We start from the raw sequence: 19,573 nt of genomic DNA, 5'->3' as shown, positions 1-19,573 counted from the left end.
CTTCCCAGGGGCGGGGCCTCTGCCTGCCTGCCTGCCTTGGCCTTGAGAGTCTGCCTTAGCAGGCGGCTGCTCAAGAGCTCGGCCACACCCTTACCACTGGACTCAGGGAGCATTCTCAGGTGCGAAGCCTGCACGGCCTCCCGCCCTGCCTTCCAGAGCCCATGCAGCAGAAAGCCAATAGCAGGGTGGCTCGTGGGGTGCTGACTGCTCAGAAGCCCCACACTCTACCCACGAGGGGAGTGACACAGCCTATCCAGGCCCCACTAGCTGCCTGTGTCCTTCCTCCTGCCGCCTATGCTCTGGGCGTCTGGGGAGCCTCCTCACTCTGCTCTGAGATCAGGTCCTTTCTTCTCCACCTGGGGACCACACTTCCCGGCCCAGCTGGTCTCGAGCCAGCCCTCAGCTCATTCAGCGCTGGCTTATGACTCCTCTAGGCAAGGGGCTAGGTCAGCCATGTACCTGGCAGAGCCCCCAGACTAGTCACGGTGCTGCTCAGTGGCCCCCAGGGACACCCCTGTGAAGAGACTCTCCCCTGGACACTTGGAGGGAAGCAGTGTTCTGAAGGACAACTGTAGGGCTCAGGTCCACGGCCTGAGTGGTGGGCCCTACAATGCGATGGGGCAAGGAGCGAAAGCGAAGGGAGAGGACCCTTCGTTGGGCATAGGCTTGGTGGTGAGACTCCTCCACCCAGCACGTTTGGACACGGGCCTGGATGCTGGGTGCGGGGGGTAGGGAGGCGGCCAGGCCAATGCAGGAGCCTCCCATGGAAGGAAGGACCCCACCTCCTGCCTTGTGAAGCCCGATGCCCCACCTCGCTGTACCCAGGAGTCCCCCGGGCGCAGAGTGGCTGGGGGCTTAGGCCCGAGGAGTGCTGAGGCCCAGAGAAGCACCACAGAAACGGCCTCGGGAAGGCCCTGACCCAGGGCCTGGCTGGGCCTAAGGCTGGGCCCCGGGTCCGTCATAGAGCAGGGTGTCCAGCTGTGCACGCTGCAGCCACAGGCGCCGCTGGCCCTCGCTGAGCAGCGGGCGAAGCGCGTGGCCAGCTCGGCAGGTGGGCAGGGCGGCACAGTGGGGCGCGTGCAGCTGGTGACAGGTATCACAGCAGAGGGCGGGCAGGGCCCCAGGAGCTAGGCAGCTGTGTGCCTGGTAGCCGGGGGTCTGGGGGCTGGCCTGCCCGGGGCTCCCTGGGGCTCTGGGGGCAGCCGAGTCTCCAGGCTGACTCAGCAGCTCTCTCCGCAGGGTCAGGAAGGAGAAGGCCGCGGGCTCGCGCTCCCGCTCCTCCTCCAGGGCCCCATAGGGTGGGCTGCTGGCCTGGGGCAGCACCTCAGCCTCCTCTAGGGGCTCCCAGGCCGCACCCCTGGCCCCCCACAGTTTGGCGCTCTGTTCCCAGAGCAGCGGTCGGCAGGCCAGCTCTGGGGGCGGGGAGTCGGGGCCCGGCGAGGGCCCACCGTACAGGCTGGCCTCCTCTGAGCCTTCGTCCTCCTGCAGGTCCCGGTAGAGGTCCAGCGGGGTCTGGTAGACTGTTGGGGAGCCCCGGGGGGGCAGAGGCGGCGGCTCCTCTTCCCGGGCCAGCCGCTGCTGCAGCCAGGCCACGCAGGAGGCCACGTCTGCGCTGGCCCGCCGAGCCTGCAGCAGCTCCTCGGCTGGCAGCACGCTGGTGCCCAGCTGCGCCAGCACCTCGCCCAGGATCTCACACTCCAGCCGGAGGGCGAAGCAGCCCAGGGCCACTTGCACCAGTTGGCAGGCGGGTGGTGGGGCAGCCATCATGAGGCGGTGGTTGTCCCTGGGCACGTAACCCATCTTCTGGAAGCTCTGGAGGAGGAGGTCCTCCGAGAGGGCGCCCTTCAGCACGTGCACATAGCCCCCTGAAAAGGTCTGCAGAGGAGGATCCTGGTCAGCAGCAGCCTGACCCACGCTCGATCTCCTCTGGGCCCTGGCCTCCCCCCAGAACCAGGCTGTGCTGGCACTCCCTTCAGAGGGGCTGCTCAGCCACACGCTCCGACCCACCCTGGCACACCCATCTCCATGGCTGGGGCAGAACAAAATAACGAGCCCCCACGTCAGGAAATCGCACTTTGTGGCAGCGGGGTGGCACAGTCAGTTGAGCTCAGGTCCCCTTTGGAGTCCTACATCGGGCTCCCTGCTCGGTGGGGAGTCTGCTTCTGTCTCCCCTCCCCACCCCCCGCCTGCTCCCTCGCTCACTCTCAAAATCTTAAAAAAAAAACTCACTTCCCTTGGGGTCTCCACCTCCTGTCCCCCCTGGGGCTTTGCTGAGATTTGGTCAGCAAACACAAACAGGGGTGCTTATCTGCTCTCCTGACAGGCTGTTCTGAACTCCACCTTCCCACGTCCTGTTCTGGAGAGCTTTCCCCATTGGGACAGAGGCTTAGCCATTCATTTTTTCCAACTGTGTAGCGTTCCACCACATAGATGAAACATCTGTATTTTTCAGAGGCTCTAACGTGCATCTGGGCTGAGAGCCCGGGAGTGCTAGATGGGAAAGTGTTTTCTAGGCTGCAGTCCTGTGAGGAACTGGAAGAGCTTCAGAATGATGGTGCTGTGTCTCTCCCAGTTCTAAAATCCCAGAGCTCTGGGATCCTGTCAGTATCCCGCCCACAGACGGAGCGCTGCCGTGGGCGGGCACTGTATTCAGGGTTTTGGCTTCACCCCTCACAACAGACCTTGGACTGCACTATTCTTGGGTCTGTTCCACCGATGAGGACATGGATTCAGAGAGATTAGGCAACTTGCACAAAGCCACACAGCCCAAGAGGAAGCAGAACCAGATCCCAACCAGGTCTGCCCAACACTGAAGCCCAGAAGCACCTCAAGGGCAGGCCTGTCTGCTCCGTTCTTGGCTTCCCATGGGGCTGGCGCTTGAGGGTGCCTCCCGCCCTGTTCTCTGAATTAAAATGTCTTAGAACCTCTGACCAGCAGGTGTCCCCATGAAGCAATAGGCTCCAGAGCTCACCTCTTGAGAGAGAAAGGGGAGTGGAGGAGAGGAGGGTGGGGTGAGAGGGAGAGGGAAAGGGGGGGGGGGGGGAGAGAGAGAGAGAGAGAGAGAGAGAGAGAGAGAGAGAGGCTGCTGCTGTCATGGCAACCAGTGGAGGTGGACTCGCCCACGTGCCCAATGACATCAGCACCTTCCTACTCTTCCAAATTAGCTTTGAGGGCCAAGTAGGCCTGCCCCCTCCTGCAGGCCAGCAGCTCACCCACAGGGGCGATCAGTGCAGACCCCAGAGTATGCAGGGCCTCCAGCCCCTTCCCACTTCACAGGGGTACACCCACCCAACCTCCTCTTCTATAAATGGGATCACGGAAGGATTAGGGTGACCATGGAACCTCAAGTCCCTCCCATGCACCTGTCCTAGAATTTCTGTGCTACCGGGGCTGTGAGGCCACTTTGGGGGAGGGCAGTGATTCAAGCTTTGAGGAGCAAGGATCTCCCCAGGAGGCAGGCACCCAGGGTGGGTGGCCTCTGCCCTGGGAGTGTGTGTGGCGGGGGGCGGGGGACACCTTGGCCAAGAGCTGCCCCAAAGCGCCCCAAATCCCCTCTGAGCCCTGGAGGGCCACCCGGCTCTGAAGACACATGAAATCCCTTGTTCAATGGTACTCTCTGCCCCACGGTACCCAGCAGCCTGAGCGGGGGCACCCCCTCGGCCCAGCGCCCTACCTTGATGGTGGAGAACTCCTTCCTCCAGGGCAGCAGGTACAGGTGCACAGCCGCCAGCTCCAGCAGCTCGAAGGCGCGGGCCAGGCCGCGCAGCGCGGGGGCCAGGTCGGCGCGGCCCCACAGGCCGTCGGTGAGCAGCGCCAGCGCGTCGTCCTGCAGCGCCCCGTGCAAGTCGAAGTCTTCCACCAGGATCTGCCACAGCACCGCGCGCAGCGATGGGTCCCCGCACACGCCCGCGCGGCCACGCCGCAGCTCACGCTCCAGGCACAGGCGGTAGTCCTCGGACAGCGAGCTGCTGCCCATTCTGGCGGGCGGGGGTACGGTGTCAGGAACCAGAGATCCCTCCCCGCCGGCTGTGCGGCCCCCCGAGCCCCCACCCAGCGTCCACAGATCTCCCTCCGGCCTGGTGACCCGGTCCCCGCCGGCTGTGCGCCCCCCCCCGAGCCTCCCCCAGTGTCCACATGTCCCCCTACAGCCCGGCGACCTCGCCAGCTGAGCGGCCCCCAGTATCTACAGCATCCCGCTTCCCTGGAGACCCGCCCCGCCAGCTGTGTCCCCCCCGCCGAAGACAGACCCCCACCTCGCCCACCAGCTCGTGCTGTGGGCCCCGCGAGGGACCGCTCTACCTGTCGGTCCCCAGCGGGGCCCAATTGGCCACCTCTCCGCTCGGACCCGTCCCGCAGCCGCGCTCTTCCGCCGCCAGCGGCTCTGCCCACTGGCCTCGGCCGTGACGCTCGGGGCGGGGCTTGCGCCGGGCACCGCCCCCTCGGTTCACCCGGGTGGGGCCGGGCTGGGGGCGGGGCCTTGTGCCTCCCGGCTGAGCACCTGCCTCCGATCTTCTGCCTACCCGCGACACCCCGGCGGCTCGCGGCGGATCCTGGGCGGGCGCAGGGCGGGCGCAGGGCGGGCGCACGAGGAACGGTGCGTGCGAGCAGCCCCTTCCTCTGAGCTAGGCCCCGGCAGCGCCCGCCGCGGCGGAAGCGGGTGCTCCTAGTGCGCCCCGACCCGGGCCCAGAGCTCACCGTGAGCCCAGGGAGGTGCCTTTCTGCGTGGTTGAACAGCAGCCTCAGGTGGGTGGGGCGGCCTCAGTCTTTCTGTGGGCTCAGCTTCCTGGTCCCTGAGAGCAGCATCTGGGGGTCCCGGAGGTGGGGTGAAGGCCCCTCCCTAACTAAGCCAGCCTCGTTTCCGGGCGCCTGACCCGTGCGCTAAAGCCACTTGGGCGGAGGAGGGATGGGAGAGATTTAGCCCTTGGGGCCCCAGCTCAATGCAAGGAAGGTCCTCTGTAGACCTTCCTCCCTGAGCAGGCTCTGCCCCTTGATTTCTGGGCCCCTCACCTCTCCAGACCACTTTGTTGAGATGGGACCTGCCTGGGGAAAGATTTTTCTCTTAATAAGAGCCTTCACCTGGCAGTACCCTGCAGGTGCGTCTTCACATACTTCAAATGGGACTTTTAGAAAAATACTGGAACCAAGCTGGGGGTCTCCTTGAGACATTTTGCTGGCCACCACTCAACATAGAGGCGATTCACTTACAAGTACTGAACCCAGCCCTAGGGCCACACCAGCCATGAGGGGACAGTTAACTTCTGGTCTTCTCCGGCTTGTGTGCGGAAGGGTGGAGCTTAACCACTCCCTTCAGTTCACCACTGAATTCATCGTGGTCTTCAGATGCGAGGCCTCTGAATTGCATCCGTCCATGGCCATAGCCCCAAACCCAAGACAGCTGTTGCGGTGTGGTGAATCTGCAGCCTCGCTGCAGAGCCCCTGCTCTTCCACTCGAAGTAGATGGGGTTCTGTTGCTTTGATTCTGCACTCAGTCCTGTTGCTGTGTGTGACTCCAGGCAATTGCTCTCAACCGTTGCTTGCTACTCTACGGCACATGTGGCTCTTCTCAGTATGACACTTGAAACTGGGCGGGTCTTTGCACCTGCTTGCACCCATAGAATGGAGGTGACATTGTTTGGCTTCCCAGGTTAAGTCATTAAAACACCTTGTTGTCTTGAGTTGTTTGCTCTTGGAGTCTAGCCATCATGTTGTGGGGGAGCCGGCGGCCACATGGAGAGACCTTGCACTGAGTTGAATAATGTCCCCCCAGGTCCATGTCCACCTAGAACCTGGGAATGGGAGCTTATTTGGAAACATGTTCTTTGCAGATATAATCAAGTTAGGATGAAATCATGCTGAATTAGGATGGGCCCTAAATCCAATACGACTGATGTTATAAGAGAGAAGTTTAGGCACAGCATGTAGGGGAGAAGGCCTATGGTGATGGAGGCAGAGAGTGGGGCTCTGCTTACAGCTACCAGACAAGGATTGTAGGAGCAGGAAGCTGGAGGCAAGCAAGGATTCTGCTCTAGTACTTTGAGGGAGTATGGTCCCATCAGCATCCTGAATTCAGATTCTAGCCTGCAGAACTTTAGTACATTTCTAGTTTTTTACTTGACTCAGTTTGTGGCATTGTTTATGGTGGCCAGAGGAAACTAACGCAGGCCTCACATGGTTCTGTCTGAGAATGTGGTTGTGAGTCCTGACTGAGTTGACAAGCATCCACTGCAGACGCATAGACAAAGCTCTAGGTGATTCCAATCCCTGACACTGGGTCACCCAACCTGGAAGCTGACCTAGCTGATGCTGGGGGTGCAGAGATGGGCCGTCCCCAAGGAACCCTGCCCAAAGGGAAGATTCATGAGCAAAGTAAATGACTACTGTTGTATTTAAGCCGGTGAGGTGGGGTGGTTGGTTACACAGCAATCGATGTGGGACCATGTGCATTTACCACATTCCACCTCGACCCTCCTGGGGATGGATACCACATTGCCTGACTCCATCTGTGTACATGTCCTCTTATGACCTGGTCGTAAGGTCGGAGGGTCATTTGGCATTTGCGTTGGCCCAGGACTGCAGCTAGTTCTTGAATCTGCTGCAACTGCCCCCCCGCGCCCCGCCCCGCGTATGGTTTCCAGCTTCTGCACACCACCATGCTCAGCTTTGCCTAGCTTTTGGATTTTACTAGTATAGTGCACATGAAATTCTACCTTGTTACGGTGTTAATTTGCATTTCTTGATTTTTAAAGTTTTGAACACTTCTTGTGCTAATTAGTTTTTTAAAACTTTCTCCTCTGGCGGCGCTTGGCTGGTGCAGTTGGTTAAGTGTCTGACTCTTGATTTCGGCTCAGATCATGGTCTCAGGTTTGTGAGATTGAGCCCTGTGTCAGGCTCCCTGCTCTGCTTGAGATTCTCCCCCTTTCTCTGCCCCCTCCCTGCTCGTGCATGCTCTCTCTCTAATAAATAAATACATCTACAAACAGAAAAACCTTCCTCCTCTGTAGACAATGTTTATAGCCTTTGCTATTTTTCTATTTGGGACTGCTGCCTTTTTCTTGTTGATTTGCAGGATTTCCAGTGGGAAGAGTGGATTATTCATCCATTTTATGGAGGAACCATGGACTCAAGAGTCATGGGCTCAGCCTGTCTGACTGCAGCGCCTGGAACAGGGTGCCAAGGAGACAGCCCGTATGGGGCCCATCCCCAGAGGTGTGGTCCCCAGCACCAAGCCAGCAGGTACTTCCACTATCAGGCTTCGCTGAAGACACACCTTCATCCTCCATCTGCTCTATGCAGTGGCCTTTAAAATCCTATCCTTGAGACGTCAATGCCAAGGACTGAACCATGGATGTTACCTCTTCTTCCCAAGGCTCCATGGTGGCTGGTGTTCTCATACAGGTCTGGGTGACTCAGAACTCTACACTTACAAGAGCATAAGCAGAATGTCAGGGGGGCCAAGGGTGGGGAGACAAAGGCAAGGTGTTGGGCGGGTGCTGGCTTGTCTGCTCTGGGGGCACTGACAGGCAGAGGACCACAGGCCCCAGAGACAACAGCTGTCCCAGGGGTTCGGGTTGGCCTGCCCCAGCCCACTGGGCTCAGCACCCAACTGTGGGGTCTTGACTGCAGGTGCCCGTTGGCCTCTTGAGTTGGCTTGCTGAGCTCAAACCCAGTTCTGCCGTCATGAGATGTAGCCTAGAGAAGGTGCTTCCCCTGCTCCCGCCTCAGTTCCTCATGGAATTCCTGGGAAGACAGACCTGCAGAGCACCCAATAAACACCAACTGCTGTTGCTGTTTCCTCAGAGCCTTTCCCCTGCACACTGCTCCCTTAACTGGCCCCTGGGATGGCTGGGCCCAAACCACCTGCCTCGGTGGTAACTCAGGTTTGCCAGGGGTCCCTCCTTCCCTGGCAGATGCTGCCTGCTTTCTCCTCTTCAGGTGCAACACAGACCACAGCACAGGGCACCCATGTGTGTTTCCCACCTGGAGAATGAAGGTGTTTCCCGAGAGCCCTTCAGGCCAAGAGGTCCAGTCCCAGGTCCTGCCCAACCCACTTGGCCCTGCAGAGCACGTCCTGTCCCAGGGGGTCTGGGCGGTGGTCTCTGGGACAGTCTGGCTCTTGCTGGTCAGCAGGGGAGGGGGTTGTGCTACTCAGGCCTCCATGCGGCCAGTGGAATGGCGAGCACGCGAGCTGTGCAGCACGAGAGATCAGTGACCTCTTTATTTTTGGCTGTGTCAGTGGCTGCCCGGGGCATGTAACAAAGTGGGCGCTGGGCTGCAGGCAGGCACTGACCCTTGGGTTCACGCTGACCCAGAAGGGGACATGCGGGGATGGGAATTGGCCAGGGGTCCAATGCCTACCGTGCCAAGGGCCGGAGTGGCTCAGAGGCCCCAGACACGGGTGGGTGCCCTGGGGGTGCCTGGGCTCCAGAGGAGAATGGAATGATCAATGCCCAGTAAGTGAACAGCACAGTTTCAAACCACCTGGGCCCCAGCCCTTGGGTGGGAGGCAGGGGAAGGGGCCAGGCCCTCTTCTTGACTCTCACAAGCGACTGGTGCTGGAAGCTGACTGTCACAGGGATGGGAAGGGAGAGAAACCAGACCTGCCCTCTGCCAGGCCCAAGGCGCCCTCCCTACTGCTGAGTGGCTGGGGCTGTGAGGACACGTGTACAGGCCCCAAGGGGAGTCCACAGCTCTGCTGTTCGTGCACAAAGCCTCTCAGTCTGAGACAAGAAAGAGATGGGCCTACTTCTTAGGAGCTGGTGCCTCTGAGGAACAGTGGTGACTCCTCAAGCCCCTGGGGGCAGATGTCAGGTCAGGGCAAGTGTGAGAGCTGCAGAGCCCCACCACAGCTGGCCTCGTGCCCCCCACCCCAGCAGGTGACTCCTGGACGGTCCGCAGCAGGTCCCGTCCGCCTCTACTTGCCCAGGGCCCCCCGGGGCAGTAGCTCCACGTAGTTCAGGGCACTCTGTAGTGACGTCAGGCAGTAACCCTCCTCTCCAATCAGGTACCTGTGAAGAGGTGGGCCCAGGCAGCATGTGTCACCTCCAGGGGATGCAAGGAGGCCCCCAGCACCTTGGAAGGGGTGTCTGCCCTCATGGGGCAGGACCTGGATGCTGAGGTCCCACAGGGGTCTGTCAGGGAGGCTGGGCTAGAGGACAGCCCACTCCCCAGGCAGATGCTACTCAAGGGATGCCCCCCCCCCCCGGTCCTGTCCAAGCAGTACGCTGAGAAAGGGGAAGTGGGAAGGGACTGGGAGAGGGGACCATGGGCCATGTGCGCAGATGGACCCCCGACCTGGGAGCACGTGCTCAGTGCATCATGCTGGCCTGACTCCAGCCGGGGGCTCCTACCCCTCATGGATGAACTCCTCCAGGGCTGCACACTCTGACACCAACTGGGGGAGACCGCTTCTCAGCACCACAAAGGACAAGATGGGCAGCAGGTCGTCGGCACCGCTGTTGGGTAGAGGCACGGGCTGGCCGGTAGGCTCTGGTGGCCAGTATGGCTGCTCAATCCCCCAAACCCTGCAGCCCCCAGCTCAGCCTGTGGAGTGGTCCAGGGCTGACCAGCTGCTCTCCCTGCGCCCCTCCTGCCCGCCTGTGTGGGGGAGTTGGGAGTGGACGCAGGGCAGTCCCTACAAGCAGCAAGGCCATCCCTGAATGGGAACCCTGTGCTGCGGAGCCCCCGGCTGGACGAGGGGATGCCCCCACAGTGCCTGCCCACACCTGGGAGCAGGATGATGGAGGGGATGGCCCACCTCCCAGGCAGCCTGCTGACACCCGGGACCGGAGCCAGGCACCTGAGATCCCCCACAAGAGGCATCTAGGGGAGCTAAAGAGGTGCCAAGGGAGGCCCTGCAGGGCACGCAGAACCCTGGCCCATGAGGCCCACAGGCTGGTGGTCTCTGGGAAAGGCATCGAGCAAAGACTATGGCTTGAGTATGACCACCAACCATCTGTCTCTTTCTCCTTGGGTGGAGCTCTTACCTGCTGATCTCATGCTCAACTCTGGCTTCTACCTGCCCATTACCTCCAGGCCCTTGGGTGTAGTAAGTGCTAAAACCCACCCACCAGGTTCAAATGACAGGTACCTTCGTTATAACACTGGTTCCTGGGGCAGGGTGGCAACAGACAGAGCCCCTACAGGTGCTGAGGAGCTGCGAGACTCAAATGGGGGCCAGGGCAAGAGGCTGCTGGCCCCAGGAGGATTCAGATAAGACACAGAACCAGGCATCGGAGATCCAGGTAGAGAAGACCCCTGCCTCACCTCAGGAAAGTGGGGGCAGGGATGATGCAGGAACCCCAGGTCTGGGGGCTTAGCACAGGGAGCAAGCTCTTCACTGAGGCTGAGGCTTTTCCCCCAAAGTGTGCAACCGAGGGACCAAGCACGTGCTTCTGGGACAAGCAACCCTAAATTTCACCAGATTAGCCAGGTGTTCCCTAACTCCTAAGAAGCCCTGTCCAGAGGGGCGGGAATGCATCGTTCATGGGGGCTGGAGCCTGAGCCCTTGGTGGACAGGGGTACTCTGCTGGACGATGAACCCTGCAAAGCTCACTGTAGCAGCGGGATTCGGGGCCCAGGGGCCCAGAATCCAGGCAGAAACCTGCAGTCCTGCTGCTTGGGGCAGGACAGGAGGGCTCTCTCTCCCCCAGGCCTCTACAGGCAGTCCCCCACATGCTCAGTGCCCACCCCAGTCTGTGCTTTTGGGACTCACATGGCTGCGGCACCCACTGGGGGTTTGGCCTCAGGGGCAGCCTCCTGGGCCTGGTAGTAATCCTCGGCACAGGCACAGATGACCCGCAGGACCCGCACTGTGGCACAGAAGTGAGGCTTCAAGAGAGGGCTGAGCGGAGCCGATCCCAGGACAGCCCAGAGGCCACAGCAACTCTTAGGCACCCACCCTGAGAAGCTCCCTCCCGATCGTGCCCTCACACCCCTTATGGCCCGTGAGACACACCCCCACTTGACGGGAAGAGGGTCTGCAGCTCAGGGCAAACAGACTCCAGGTCACCTGTGGGATGGAACCTTATCTGAGCATGTTCCCCCTTCTGTCCTCCCAAACTGCAACCCCTCACCAATGCACTCCAGCTTCTTCTGGGGGCAGCTCTCCAGGACCAGCAAGCCCAGCTCTTGGGCTGCAGCACAGTAGGGGTAGGCACCAGCTCCTGTGGCCTCCAGGTCCCGGGGGAGGAGCTTCCTGGGAATGCCTATGGCGGCTGGGGGTGCATTCCTGTAGAGCTCCATGCTTCTGCTCAGGGCGGCCTCCCGGAGGCGGTGCACACTCCTGGGGCAGACAGAGGCCAGGTTCAGCTGCCCGGGGACCCTGCCCCAGGGACGGAGGCAAGACTAGGGAAAGCTAGCTATACCCCAAGTCACAGTGGCGTGGGTGAGGCATCTGAGGATGGCCTGAGAGTGAAGCACCAGCTGGAAGGGTGCCCCGGGGGCCATCCGTCGGGGACTGGAGCTGGGCACGTACCTATAGAGTACCAGCAGCAGGGGCCATAATGGAGAGAAGAAGGGCTCCTCGATGCAGGCCAGACATCGGTCCTTGGAGGCGGCCACGTTCAGGCCTTCGAAAGCCAGGAGGGTGAGCGAGAGCAGCCTGTCTGCCGGGAGCAGAGCCGGCACAATGGCGCTGTGGGGACGGCTGGGGACGGCTGGGCCCTGCAGCCCCAGGCTGGCAGCCCCTGGAGGTCATCCCCAGCCAGCCTGGGGTGCCCAAGTGGGCCCCACAGCCGCCCCGTCCTCTCCCACCCTCCGTGTGGACAGCGCCACAGCGTTCCGGCTTGGTGGGATGGGGGTCTGCCTGAACCTCCCTCCACTCCCCTCAAGCTTCCCACTTCTGTGTCCACGGGGTCTGGGGGCAGAGCACCCAGGAGCTCACGGAAGCATGCCCCGCTCCCCTGAGGAGCTAAGAAGACAGAATGAGGAAGGCAAAGGACAGCCTCTCTCTGACGGGATTTGTACTCCAAACTGAGGAAACCTGCAAGAACTTTAGAAGCATATTTAAAACAAGACCTGAGACCCAGGGAGATGGGAGACCCATCCAGGTGACCTCGAAAGGTATTCCAAGCCCCCTGTTGAGACCCCCTCACTGGTTTTTAGAAAACCCTGAAAGCCTTCCTCCTTGGAAGGGACTTGGGAGTCACCAGCCACCCTAGACACCAACCCTTAGGGAATCCACCCACTATTCTCAAAATGGAAAAATTCTCAAAATTGTCACCACCAGGCGGCACACACCTGATGGTCCTTGCTTTGGAATGACCTGAGTCCAACCCTATGGGCCAGCCAGGACCACCTGGCGGGCAGAGGATCTGACAGCAGACCCTTCCCCAAACCCTTCCCAGTGCAGCCCAGGGAGCAGACAACCCGGGATCGGGGAGACCTCGGGCCCACAGCCGGTCCCAGCCGCTCTCAGAGCAGGGTGCCTTCCTGTCTGCTAAACACGGAGTTTGCCCCAGAGAAGGGTGGACAGGGAGGGCTCTGCAGATCCAGCGTGGCTGGCCGCCAACGAGAGGAAAGCCTGTCCTCCCCAGGGCCCATCCTAGGCCTGTGAAAAGCTTTCTGCGGGGCACAGACTTCAGAGTTGGAGCAGCTCCCCCCCCGCCCCCCCGTTCTGCGGGCACGCTGGCCCTCACCGATGGCGTTGTGTATGTCCTTCACAGTGCTCTTCAGCTGCTCCAGCAGCGGCTCCTTCTTCACCCCCGTTGTGTGGGGCTCAGGCGGCCTCCCACGCCCCCGGCCCCACCCCTCAGAAGTAGCCAAGAAGTGTTCGAGGTCTTCAAAGGAGCTGTCTTTGCCCTGCACACCGGTCAAGCTATGTGCCAGGGGTGAGGGAGGCCCGGCAGGGCTGCTGTCTGGCCCTCTGTCTGGGGGGCCGGCCTGAGTGCCGTCTGGGGGCCGCAGGGCCGGGCTGGGCTCCGCAGGGGAGAGCATGCAGTAGAGGCTCTGCGAGGGCCGGAGCCGCCGGCTTCCCGGAGCCAGCAGCCCGTCGGCGTCTGGGGGCAAGGAACGGCAGCCGGGGGCAGAGGCAGCGCCAACAGCGCCCCTGCTCACGATGGGGTACAGCGCCCGGTACACTGCACACTGGAGCTTCTTCAGGAGCTGCGAGATGGGGTGGTCGGGAATGCTGCGAGCACAGGAAGAGGTGTGGGGGTGCAGCGCTGTGGCCACGCCCTCACCTGCCGTCCACCTGCCCACCACGTGGCCCCACCGGACACATTTCGGAGGAGTGACGCTTGCAGTTTCCTTGTGAGTGACTGTGGCAGATAAAGTCTGACCCACCCCCCTGAGAAGGTAGAAGGCGGCTGCTGAAAAGACCACGAGGGCGGCTGGAAAGGATGTCTGCAACCCCAGCCCTTCCGAGGGAGCCTGTGGGCACCCCATACAGCCACCCCCGATCTCTCTGTCCCTTTCCTTTCTCATCCTTTCGTCTGCCGGCCGTCAGGGCCAACCAGGAGGTAGGGGGGTGGAAGGCCCTGGTACCTGAGCAGGTGGGAGACCAGGCTGGTCACTAGCGACAGGTCCCCTGGGCTCTTCTTGAGCTGGGCCCTCCAGTGCTTCGGCCAGTCCTGCAGGGCAGGGGACTTCTTTGGAGAGCATGGCCAGGTCCCTGCGTGCCCCCTCACCAAGGCTGCACCCCAGGAGACCAGCACCACACTGTCCGTGCCCTCCCTGGGGCGTAGGAAGACCCAACACCAACGGGCCCTGGAAACAGCAAGCCGTGACAGCCCCAGCCGCAGCTCCTGGCACTCACGTGGTCTTGCTCGTACTCGAGGATGGCGGCATAGAGGGCCCGCTGCTCCCGCTCCTCCGGGCTCAGGGCAACTTGACTGCAGAACCTCCTGGGGAGAAAGACGAGGTGGGGCACCTTAGGGCTGGGGGGCGGAGTTGGAAGTCCCCACCAGTCCTCTCGGCTGTCCCCAGACCAACGGGAGGAGACGCACCTGTTGGCTGCCTCCTGGAGCCGCAGCCGGCGCTCCTCCATCTTCCTCTGCAGCTGGGGCGGCAGAGTCAAGGCCTTGTCTGGTGGGGCGGCCCCCCCAGCCCGCCTGCACTGAGTCCCCGGGCATCCGGGGGTATGGTCAGGCCAGGCGGGGCACGGGAGGTGGCGGGCCTGAGGACTGGTGCTCGCTCAGGGAACAAAGCAAGCCCTAGCCGAATGGAAGGTTGGAGAGGGGCCCGTGGGTGCTAGGAGGAACAGGAGGGCAGGGCAGGAGCCGTCCCTCAAGGTCACGCCTCTCTGAAGCTGGGCGAATTCTGCCCCCACTCCGGCCCTTCACTTCCCACCTCACCCCCTCTTGCTCAGCTCAGGACGCCAGGGACGGAGGGAAAGGATACTGTCTCCTCCCGGGCTTTGGCGATCACAAGGTTCTCCATCATCTGCCGCTGCAGGGACAGGGTCTCGGGAGGGAAGGGGAACATAAGGCCTACTCCTGCTCCAGCACCAACCCAGACCCTCCCCGGGACCCACTCACCAGGGATGTCTTCTGCATGGCCTGGCTGGGGTCCAGACGGGCCATCCGTGCCTCGTAGGCGGCCTTCAGCTTCTGGTTTTGCAGAGAGGCCTCCTCCAGAGGTGTCAGCTCCCTGGAAATAGTGACGAGCTGCTGTCCAGGCCCCAGGAAGCTCTGGAATGCTCTGGTGACCTGAAGATGCTCCCTGGGCGTGCCCTGAGACCAGCAGGTGAGCAGGTGGCAGTGGGGGCAGGCAGGAAAGGAAAAGGAGGGAGGAGGTCTGGGGTGGACTGGAGACCCTGCCCTGCTGACCTTGACCTGCCGTTGCCGAGACCTCTGATTTTTCAAGAGAAGCTGGATGTCGTACTTTTTGCAGATCACTTATACATGTTTGGCAACAACGTGAAACTTTTTAAAGGACTCATGTGAGCCAAACAACTAGATGAATCTGCCACCCATTAAAGAGAGAACCCTGAATACTTGGTAGAAATGGCCACCAAAAGCTACCCCCACCCCGCGCCCAGACTTTTGGCCTCCCAGGTCTTCATGCTTTCATGGTGGGAGACGGTCAGTTGTGAGGACTCCCGCTGAGGGAAAATTTGTCCTGGGATGGAAGTCTTGTGCCTGGTCCTGCCCCCAAACTGCACATGCAGAAGTGAGGGCCCGGGACCTCTGGGCGGCAGTGGACCTGGAGGCTTGGCAGCACCAGGGCCACGAGGAGCCAGGCCTTGTCCGTCCTAGTGGGGATTCCTATATCTGACCGTTTTTCTCAGTTCCAGAAACTTCTATCTTGTTAGCTCTTCAAATAATGCCTCTCCCACTTTCTTCCTTTTCTTTTCCCGGAACTCCAATAATCTTAGGTTAGATCTTCTATCTTTCTCTCCGACTTTCTTTTTTCTCTCCCCTCTGTGAGTCATTCTGGGGGTCTATTGACCCTTTAATCAATTCACTCACTCTTTCCACAACTATGTCTGCTCTGTTAAAAATCGACCACTAGTTTTTGTGTGCATGTGTGGACTGTCACTGCAGGATATAACTTGTCGTTATTGTTTTCAGTTAGTTTTTAAAAATAATTTTAGTATCGTTTTTGTTTTTACTTGGTTCTTTATTTGCTGGGTCAGATTTTATGGTTCTTTTGTCCCCTGGCATTATTTTCAAACGTGCTTTTTACTTCTGTAAATGTAGAGAGCACGGTGGTTTAGCGAAACGTCTGCTAACTCCACCTGAATACTTGCAGGCTGTTTCTGCTCTTACTCTCGAAGTTTCTGCTTTCTTTCTGTGCTTGCTTATACCTGTGTGCCATTCGTGCACATGCTTTTGTCCAAAGGGGATCTGCATTTGTTTTTGTCAAGCATGAGGCTGTTTCCATTCTCGGACCCATTTTAACTAAAACCATTCTGGTTAGCTCCCTTTGTCTGGACTTCAAACCCAGGCTCAGCCCACCTTCCATTTGGCCCCCTCATACTTTTTGGAACTTTGTGACTCTGCCGCCTGAAGCTTCTGGAAGATCTCGGGTGGCAGAAACGGAGATAGTCTCCCCCCTTCATCTGAGTAAACCCGGCGATGTCGGCTGGTAGACGAGGGGCCAGGAGCACCCACGGGCGTGGCTGGCTTCAGGTGTGTTTTCCCTGCAAGATGTACATAAGCAAGGGGCAGCACGGAGTCCAGTGTCCCACAGAGATGCAGACTTGTGGGGGAGTGCCCTAGGGAAATCTGCTGGAGACCCACCGAGCTTGGCAGCTGTCGACTGGGCCCTCTCCAGACACTGCTCAGCCAGTTTCAGCATCTTTGAGGTGTCTGGGGCCACAGGGTCGCCACCTTCTGGGGATCAAGAGACAAGAAAGCCGGTCACCATCACCTTTATCGCTCAACAGATTCTTGCTGAGATAAACACAAGGACAAGCCCATCCCCTCCTCACCTCTGACCCCTATGCTAGCCTGTCCCCACCCTCATCCCCTCACCCCAGGCCACCCCGCCCCCTCCTCTCTGACCTCTGGGTCACCTCATCTCCTCATCATTTCTGATCGTCTGCGGGAGGTTTGCTTCCTGATGCTGTGTGGGCTCCGAGCTTGGCCAGCCCAGCATCTGACCTGTCATCCCTGCTGGACCATCAGAGCCCCCTTCCTCCCTAACCAGGCCTTCTCTCAGCAAGCGCTTTCCTGGTACTTACAGCCCCTCCTTAAGGTGGGCCTTGGGGTGGCCATGGAGCATTTCACAGAGACAACTTTACCACCTATCTCCTGCCCTCTGGCTGTGCTTGACCCCACCCCTGGCACATCTCTGGGCCTTCTGTTCTGCATTCCGTCCTCCAGGGATCACTCCCGTCAGCAGATAGGGGCTGTAGGAGCTGGACCCCAGTAGCTGTAGTTCCTGACCCACCTATGCTTGCGTTACAGCCAGCCTCTCACTGCATCCTATTTTAGCCCTCTGACTCCCACTGAAACCCCCTAATACCCTCATGTCGAGTCCTTCTCTGAGGGCTCCTCGACCTCTCAGGGTCTGTCTCTTCCATACTGCTGTGCCCTCCTCCCAGGCCTCCATCTTGGAGTGCCCAGAGCTCTGCTAAGCTCACTGCCTCTCTGGGGCAGCTGTGATTCTGGTAACCCCTACCCCTCCCTAGCCATCACGGTCCCATAGCCACCAGGGTGCTCAGCACCTCAAGCACAACATGCTCATGATGGAGCTCTCTATTCTTCCCACACAAGTCTGCTCCTGCCACCCCCTGGACCAGCCCTCTGCACCTCAGTCTCCCCCCAGTTCACTGTCCCCCCCCACCCCACCAAACAGTGGCTCACTCTCTCCACCCCCTGCCCTGCCAACCAGCAGCTCATCCCCCGCCCCCAGCAAATCTGTGAGGTCTACTTTTTTTTTTTTTTTAAGATTTTATTTATTTATTTGCGAGAGAGAGTAAGAGAGAGAGAGCACGAGAGGGATGAAGGGCAGAGGGAGAAGCAGACTCCCCGCTGAGCAGGGAGCCTGATGCGGGACGTGATCCCGGGACTCCAGGATCCTGACCTGAGCCAAAGGCAGACGTCCAACAGACTGAGCCACCCAGGCGCCCCAAGGTCTACCTTTAAAGAATGGCCCCAAGCCCTTCACTCCTTCCATTTCCAATTCATCCTATCACTGCTGTCCTCACTGTGGGAGCCTCCTGGAGGCTCTGCTTCCATGCTGGCCTCTCTCCCACAAAGCCTCTGCAAGCTTCCCCTTATACCACAATGACCCCAGTTCCAGCCAAGGCCGTGACTGCCCCAACTGCACCTACCCTTGCCGTACCCAGCATCCACTCTCACCTCAGGGCCTGTGCACATCCCTCTGCTGGGAGTGCTGCCCACAGCCCCTGACTTTTCAGCAGCTCACTCCTTCCTGGGCCGGGGTTCGAAGTCCAGTCTCGCTTATGCCCCATCCCATGTCCATCCCCTGAGAGCACCCATCCCTTCCTGCCCCCACATCACACTATGACAGCTCACGCTGAGTGTTCACCCATTCACCTTCTGCTAACGACTAATGGGTAGGACACAGGACACCCCCAGGCCTGAGACCCACCAAGGGCTAAGCTGTCCATCATTTGTTCAGCGCAGGAGGAGTGGTGAGGCTGAGAGCCGTACCTTTGGTGGTTTCCACTTCTTCCAGCAGCACCTGGGAGATATAGTGGATGCTCCTCAGGTATTCTGTATATGCCTCCTGTGCCCAGGGAAAAGAAATGGCAAGGGTCAGGCCAGTAATGGCAAACAATTCCATCACGCCTGCCTCATGCGGTTGTGGGAAACAGAAATGGTGCTTGCTTATCCCTTGAGTCTGAGACATGTAGCCTGAGATAGTTAGCTGGTAGTTGCTCCAGGTGCTCAGGAATGTCCTGCACAGATAGTATCCCTCTTTTCTTGACTTGAAGGGAAACAGTGCCCAGCTGGGCACCCATCCCTCCGCTCACTGCCTGTTCCCAGCACAGGAAGAACTGAGATTCTCCAGTGCGCCAGGAGAAGCAGTCCTAACAGTCGCTGTCGCGTTCACTCTGCAACAGGTTTCCTTCCTGAGCAACTCAGGGGCTCTTTAGTCAGTGGCTTGAAAAAAACACAACTTTCCCGGGAGTTACTGAGGAACTGATGTTGCAAATCTCAGAATCACTTTCTGGCTTCGGTTCTGGGAAATCCCTCTCCTGAACCCCCTGAGCACGCCGCAATCTCGAATACTAGACCAGGGTCTGACGGTCTGCAGGGTTCCGAGTCAGAGCACCAGGCACTTGGAACCGCCGCATGACCTCTTGTCGCATCCCGGTTGTCAAATTAACCCTCTTTAGGTCTACAGCTGCGAGGTAACGATAAAATGGGTTCCAGAAAGGATTTCTGACCTGTGGGCCACCTGCGGTGCTAGACACCCGACTTCGGGAGAGCAGCCCACTGAGGAAGCAGGAGGCTCTTCCTGGGCATAGGCGGCCTCTCCTGTCCGTGGGCAGTCCACGCGGCCGCCACCGTCTGGATTAACGCCCACGCTACCCGGCCCGCATTTCCCTCCCAACAGGCGTGCTGGCAAGACGCCTCACGGAGGAGCCTCAGTTAACCTTTGCAGGGTTCCGCCCCTTTGGGGAATCCGATTAAAGCTACAGTGTCTTCCCAGGAAAACACACAGCACACAGGGAACTGCTGCTTCTTGAACCCCCCCTGCAGACGAGCCCCGGTTCCAAGTCCCCGCTTCGCAGACGGAGACCCGCCCGCAGAGCGCGGGGAGCTGTCCAAGGTCACGGCCGACGCCCGCGCCCCGCGCCCCCGGGGCCGCCGGAGGGGTCCCAGACGGCGCCCCCACCCCCGGCGCCGCCCCCGCGCCCGGGCAGACGGCCGCTCGGGGGGCGCCTGGGGCCGCCGCCCCCGCCTCGCTTTGTGTCGCCTCACCCGGGGCCGGTTGCCGGTGTCCAGCTCGATGGCCCCGTTGGCCAGCTTCATGGCGCACTGCAGCGGCTTCACCGCGCCGTCCCCGGCCGCAGCGGCCATGGCGTCGGGCTCGGGAGGCCGTGGCCGTGGCGGCGGCAGCGCCGGCGCCGGCGGCCGAGGCCTGGACAGGCGGCCCGCGGCCCGGAACGCAGCCCGCGCTGGAGCCGGCACCGCCCGAGCCCTGGACCGCCGGA

General features: G+C 60.4%; 2 protein-coding genes across 6 annotated transcripts; both read right to left on the bottom strand.

Moving 5' to 3' along the window:
* Positions 1 to 27: 27 nt before the first annotated feature.
* SPATA2L (spermatogenesis associated 2 like) lies at positions 28 to 4,399 on the bottom strand. 2 transcript variants are annotated; one of them, XM_027617115.2, is made up of 3 exons: positions 4,300 to 4,399; positions 3,674 to 3,977; positions 28 to 1,875 (listed from the first exon to the last, which is right to left on the bottom strand). In XM_027617115.2, exons 2-3 carry the CDS (start codon positions 3,974 to 3,976, stop codon positions 937 to 939), a joined length of 1,242 nt encoding a protein of 413 aa, XP_027472916.1. In that variant the 5' UTR covers position 3,977; positions 4,300 to 4,399; the 3' UTR covers positions 28 to 936. The 2 variants fall into 2 exon arrangements, with proteins under 2 accessions (XP_027472916.1, XP_027472917.1); XM_027617116.2 differs by having other exon boundaries at positions 4,254 to 4,342.
* Positions 4,400 to 8,182: 3,783 nt separating this feature from the next.
* Positions 8,183 to 19,561, bottom strand: VPS9D1 (VPS9 domain containing 1). Of its 4 annotated transcripts, none has more exons than XR_003524012.1 (15): positions 19,341 to 19,560; positions 18,063 to 18,138; positions 16,182 to 16,274; positions 15,919 to 16,081; positions 14,475 to 14,586; positions 14,338 to 14,400; positions 13,944 to 13,996; positions 13,754 to 13,841; positions 13,483 to 13,568; positions 12,636 to 13,126; positions 11,474 to 11,603; positions 11,073 to 11,281; positions 10,712 to 10,808; positions 9,292 to 9,452; positions 8,184 to 9,005 (listed from the first exon to the last, which is right to left on the bottom strand). XR_003524012.1 is itself a non-coding variant. In XM_027617109.2 (15 exons), exons 1-15 carry the CDS (start codon positions 19,437 to 19,439, stop codon positions 8,912 to 8,914), a joined length of 1,959 nt encoding a protein of 652 aa, XP_027472910.1. In that variant the 5' UTR covers positions 19,440 to 19,559; the 3' UTR covers positions 8,186 to 8,911. The 4 variants fall into 4 exon arrangements, 1 of the variants encoding a protein (XP_027472910.1); XM_027617109.2 differs by having other exon boundaries at positions 8,186 to 9,005; positions 9,348 to 9,452; positions 19,341 to 19,559; XR_003524014.2 differs by lacking the exon at positions 10,712 to 10,808 and having other exon boundaries at positions 8,183 to 9,005; positions 19,341 to 19,561.
* Positions 19,562 to 19,573: the final 12 nt, after the last annotated feature.

This window comes from Zalophus californianus, chromosome 17, assembly GCF_009762305.2.
Source record: "Zalophus californianus isolate mZalCal1 chromosome 17, mZalCal1.pri.v2, whole genome shotgun sequence".
Taxonomy (NCBI): Eukaryota; Metazoa; Chordata; class Mammalia; order Carnivora; family Otariidae; genus Zalophus; species Zalophus californianus.
The sequence above is the reverse complement of the archived record's forward strand: the minus strand, read 5'-3'. Positions and strand labels throughout refer to the sequence as shown.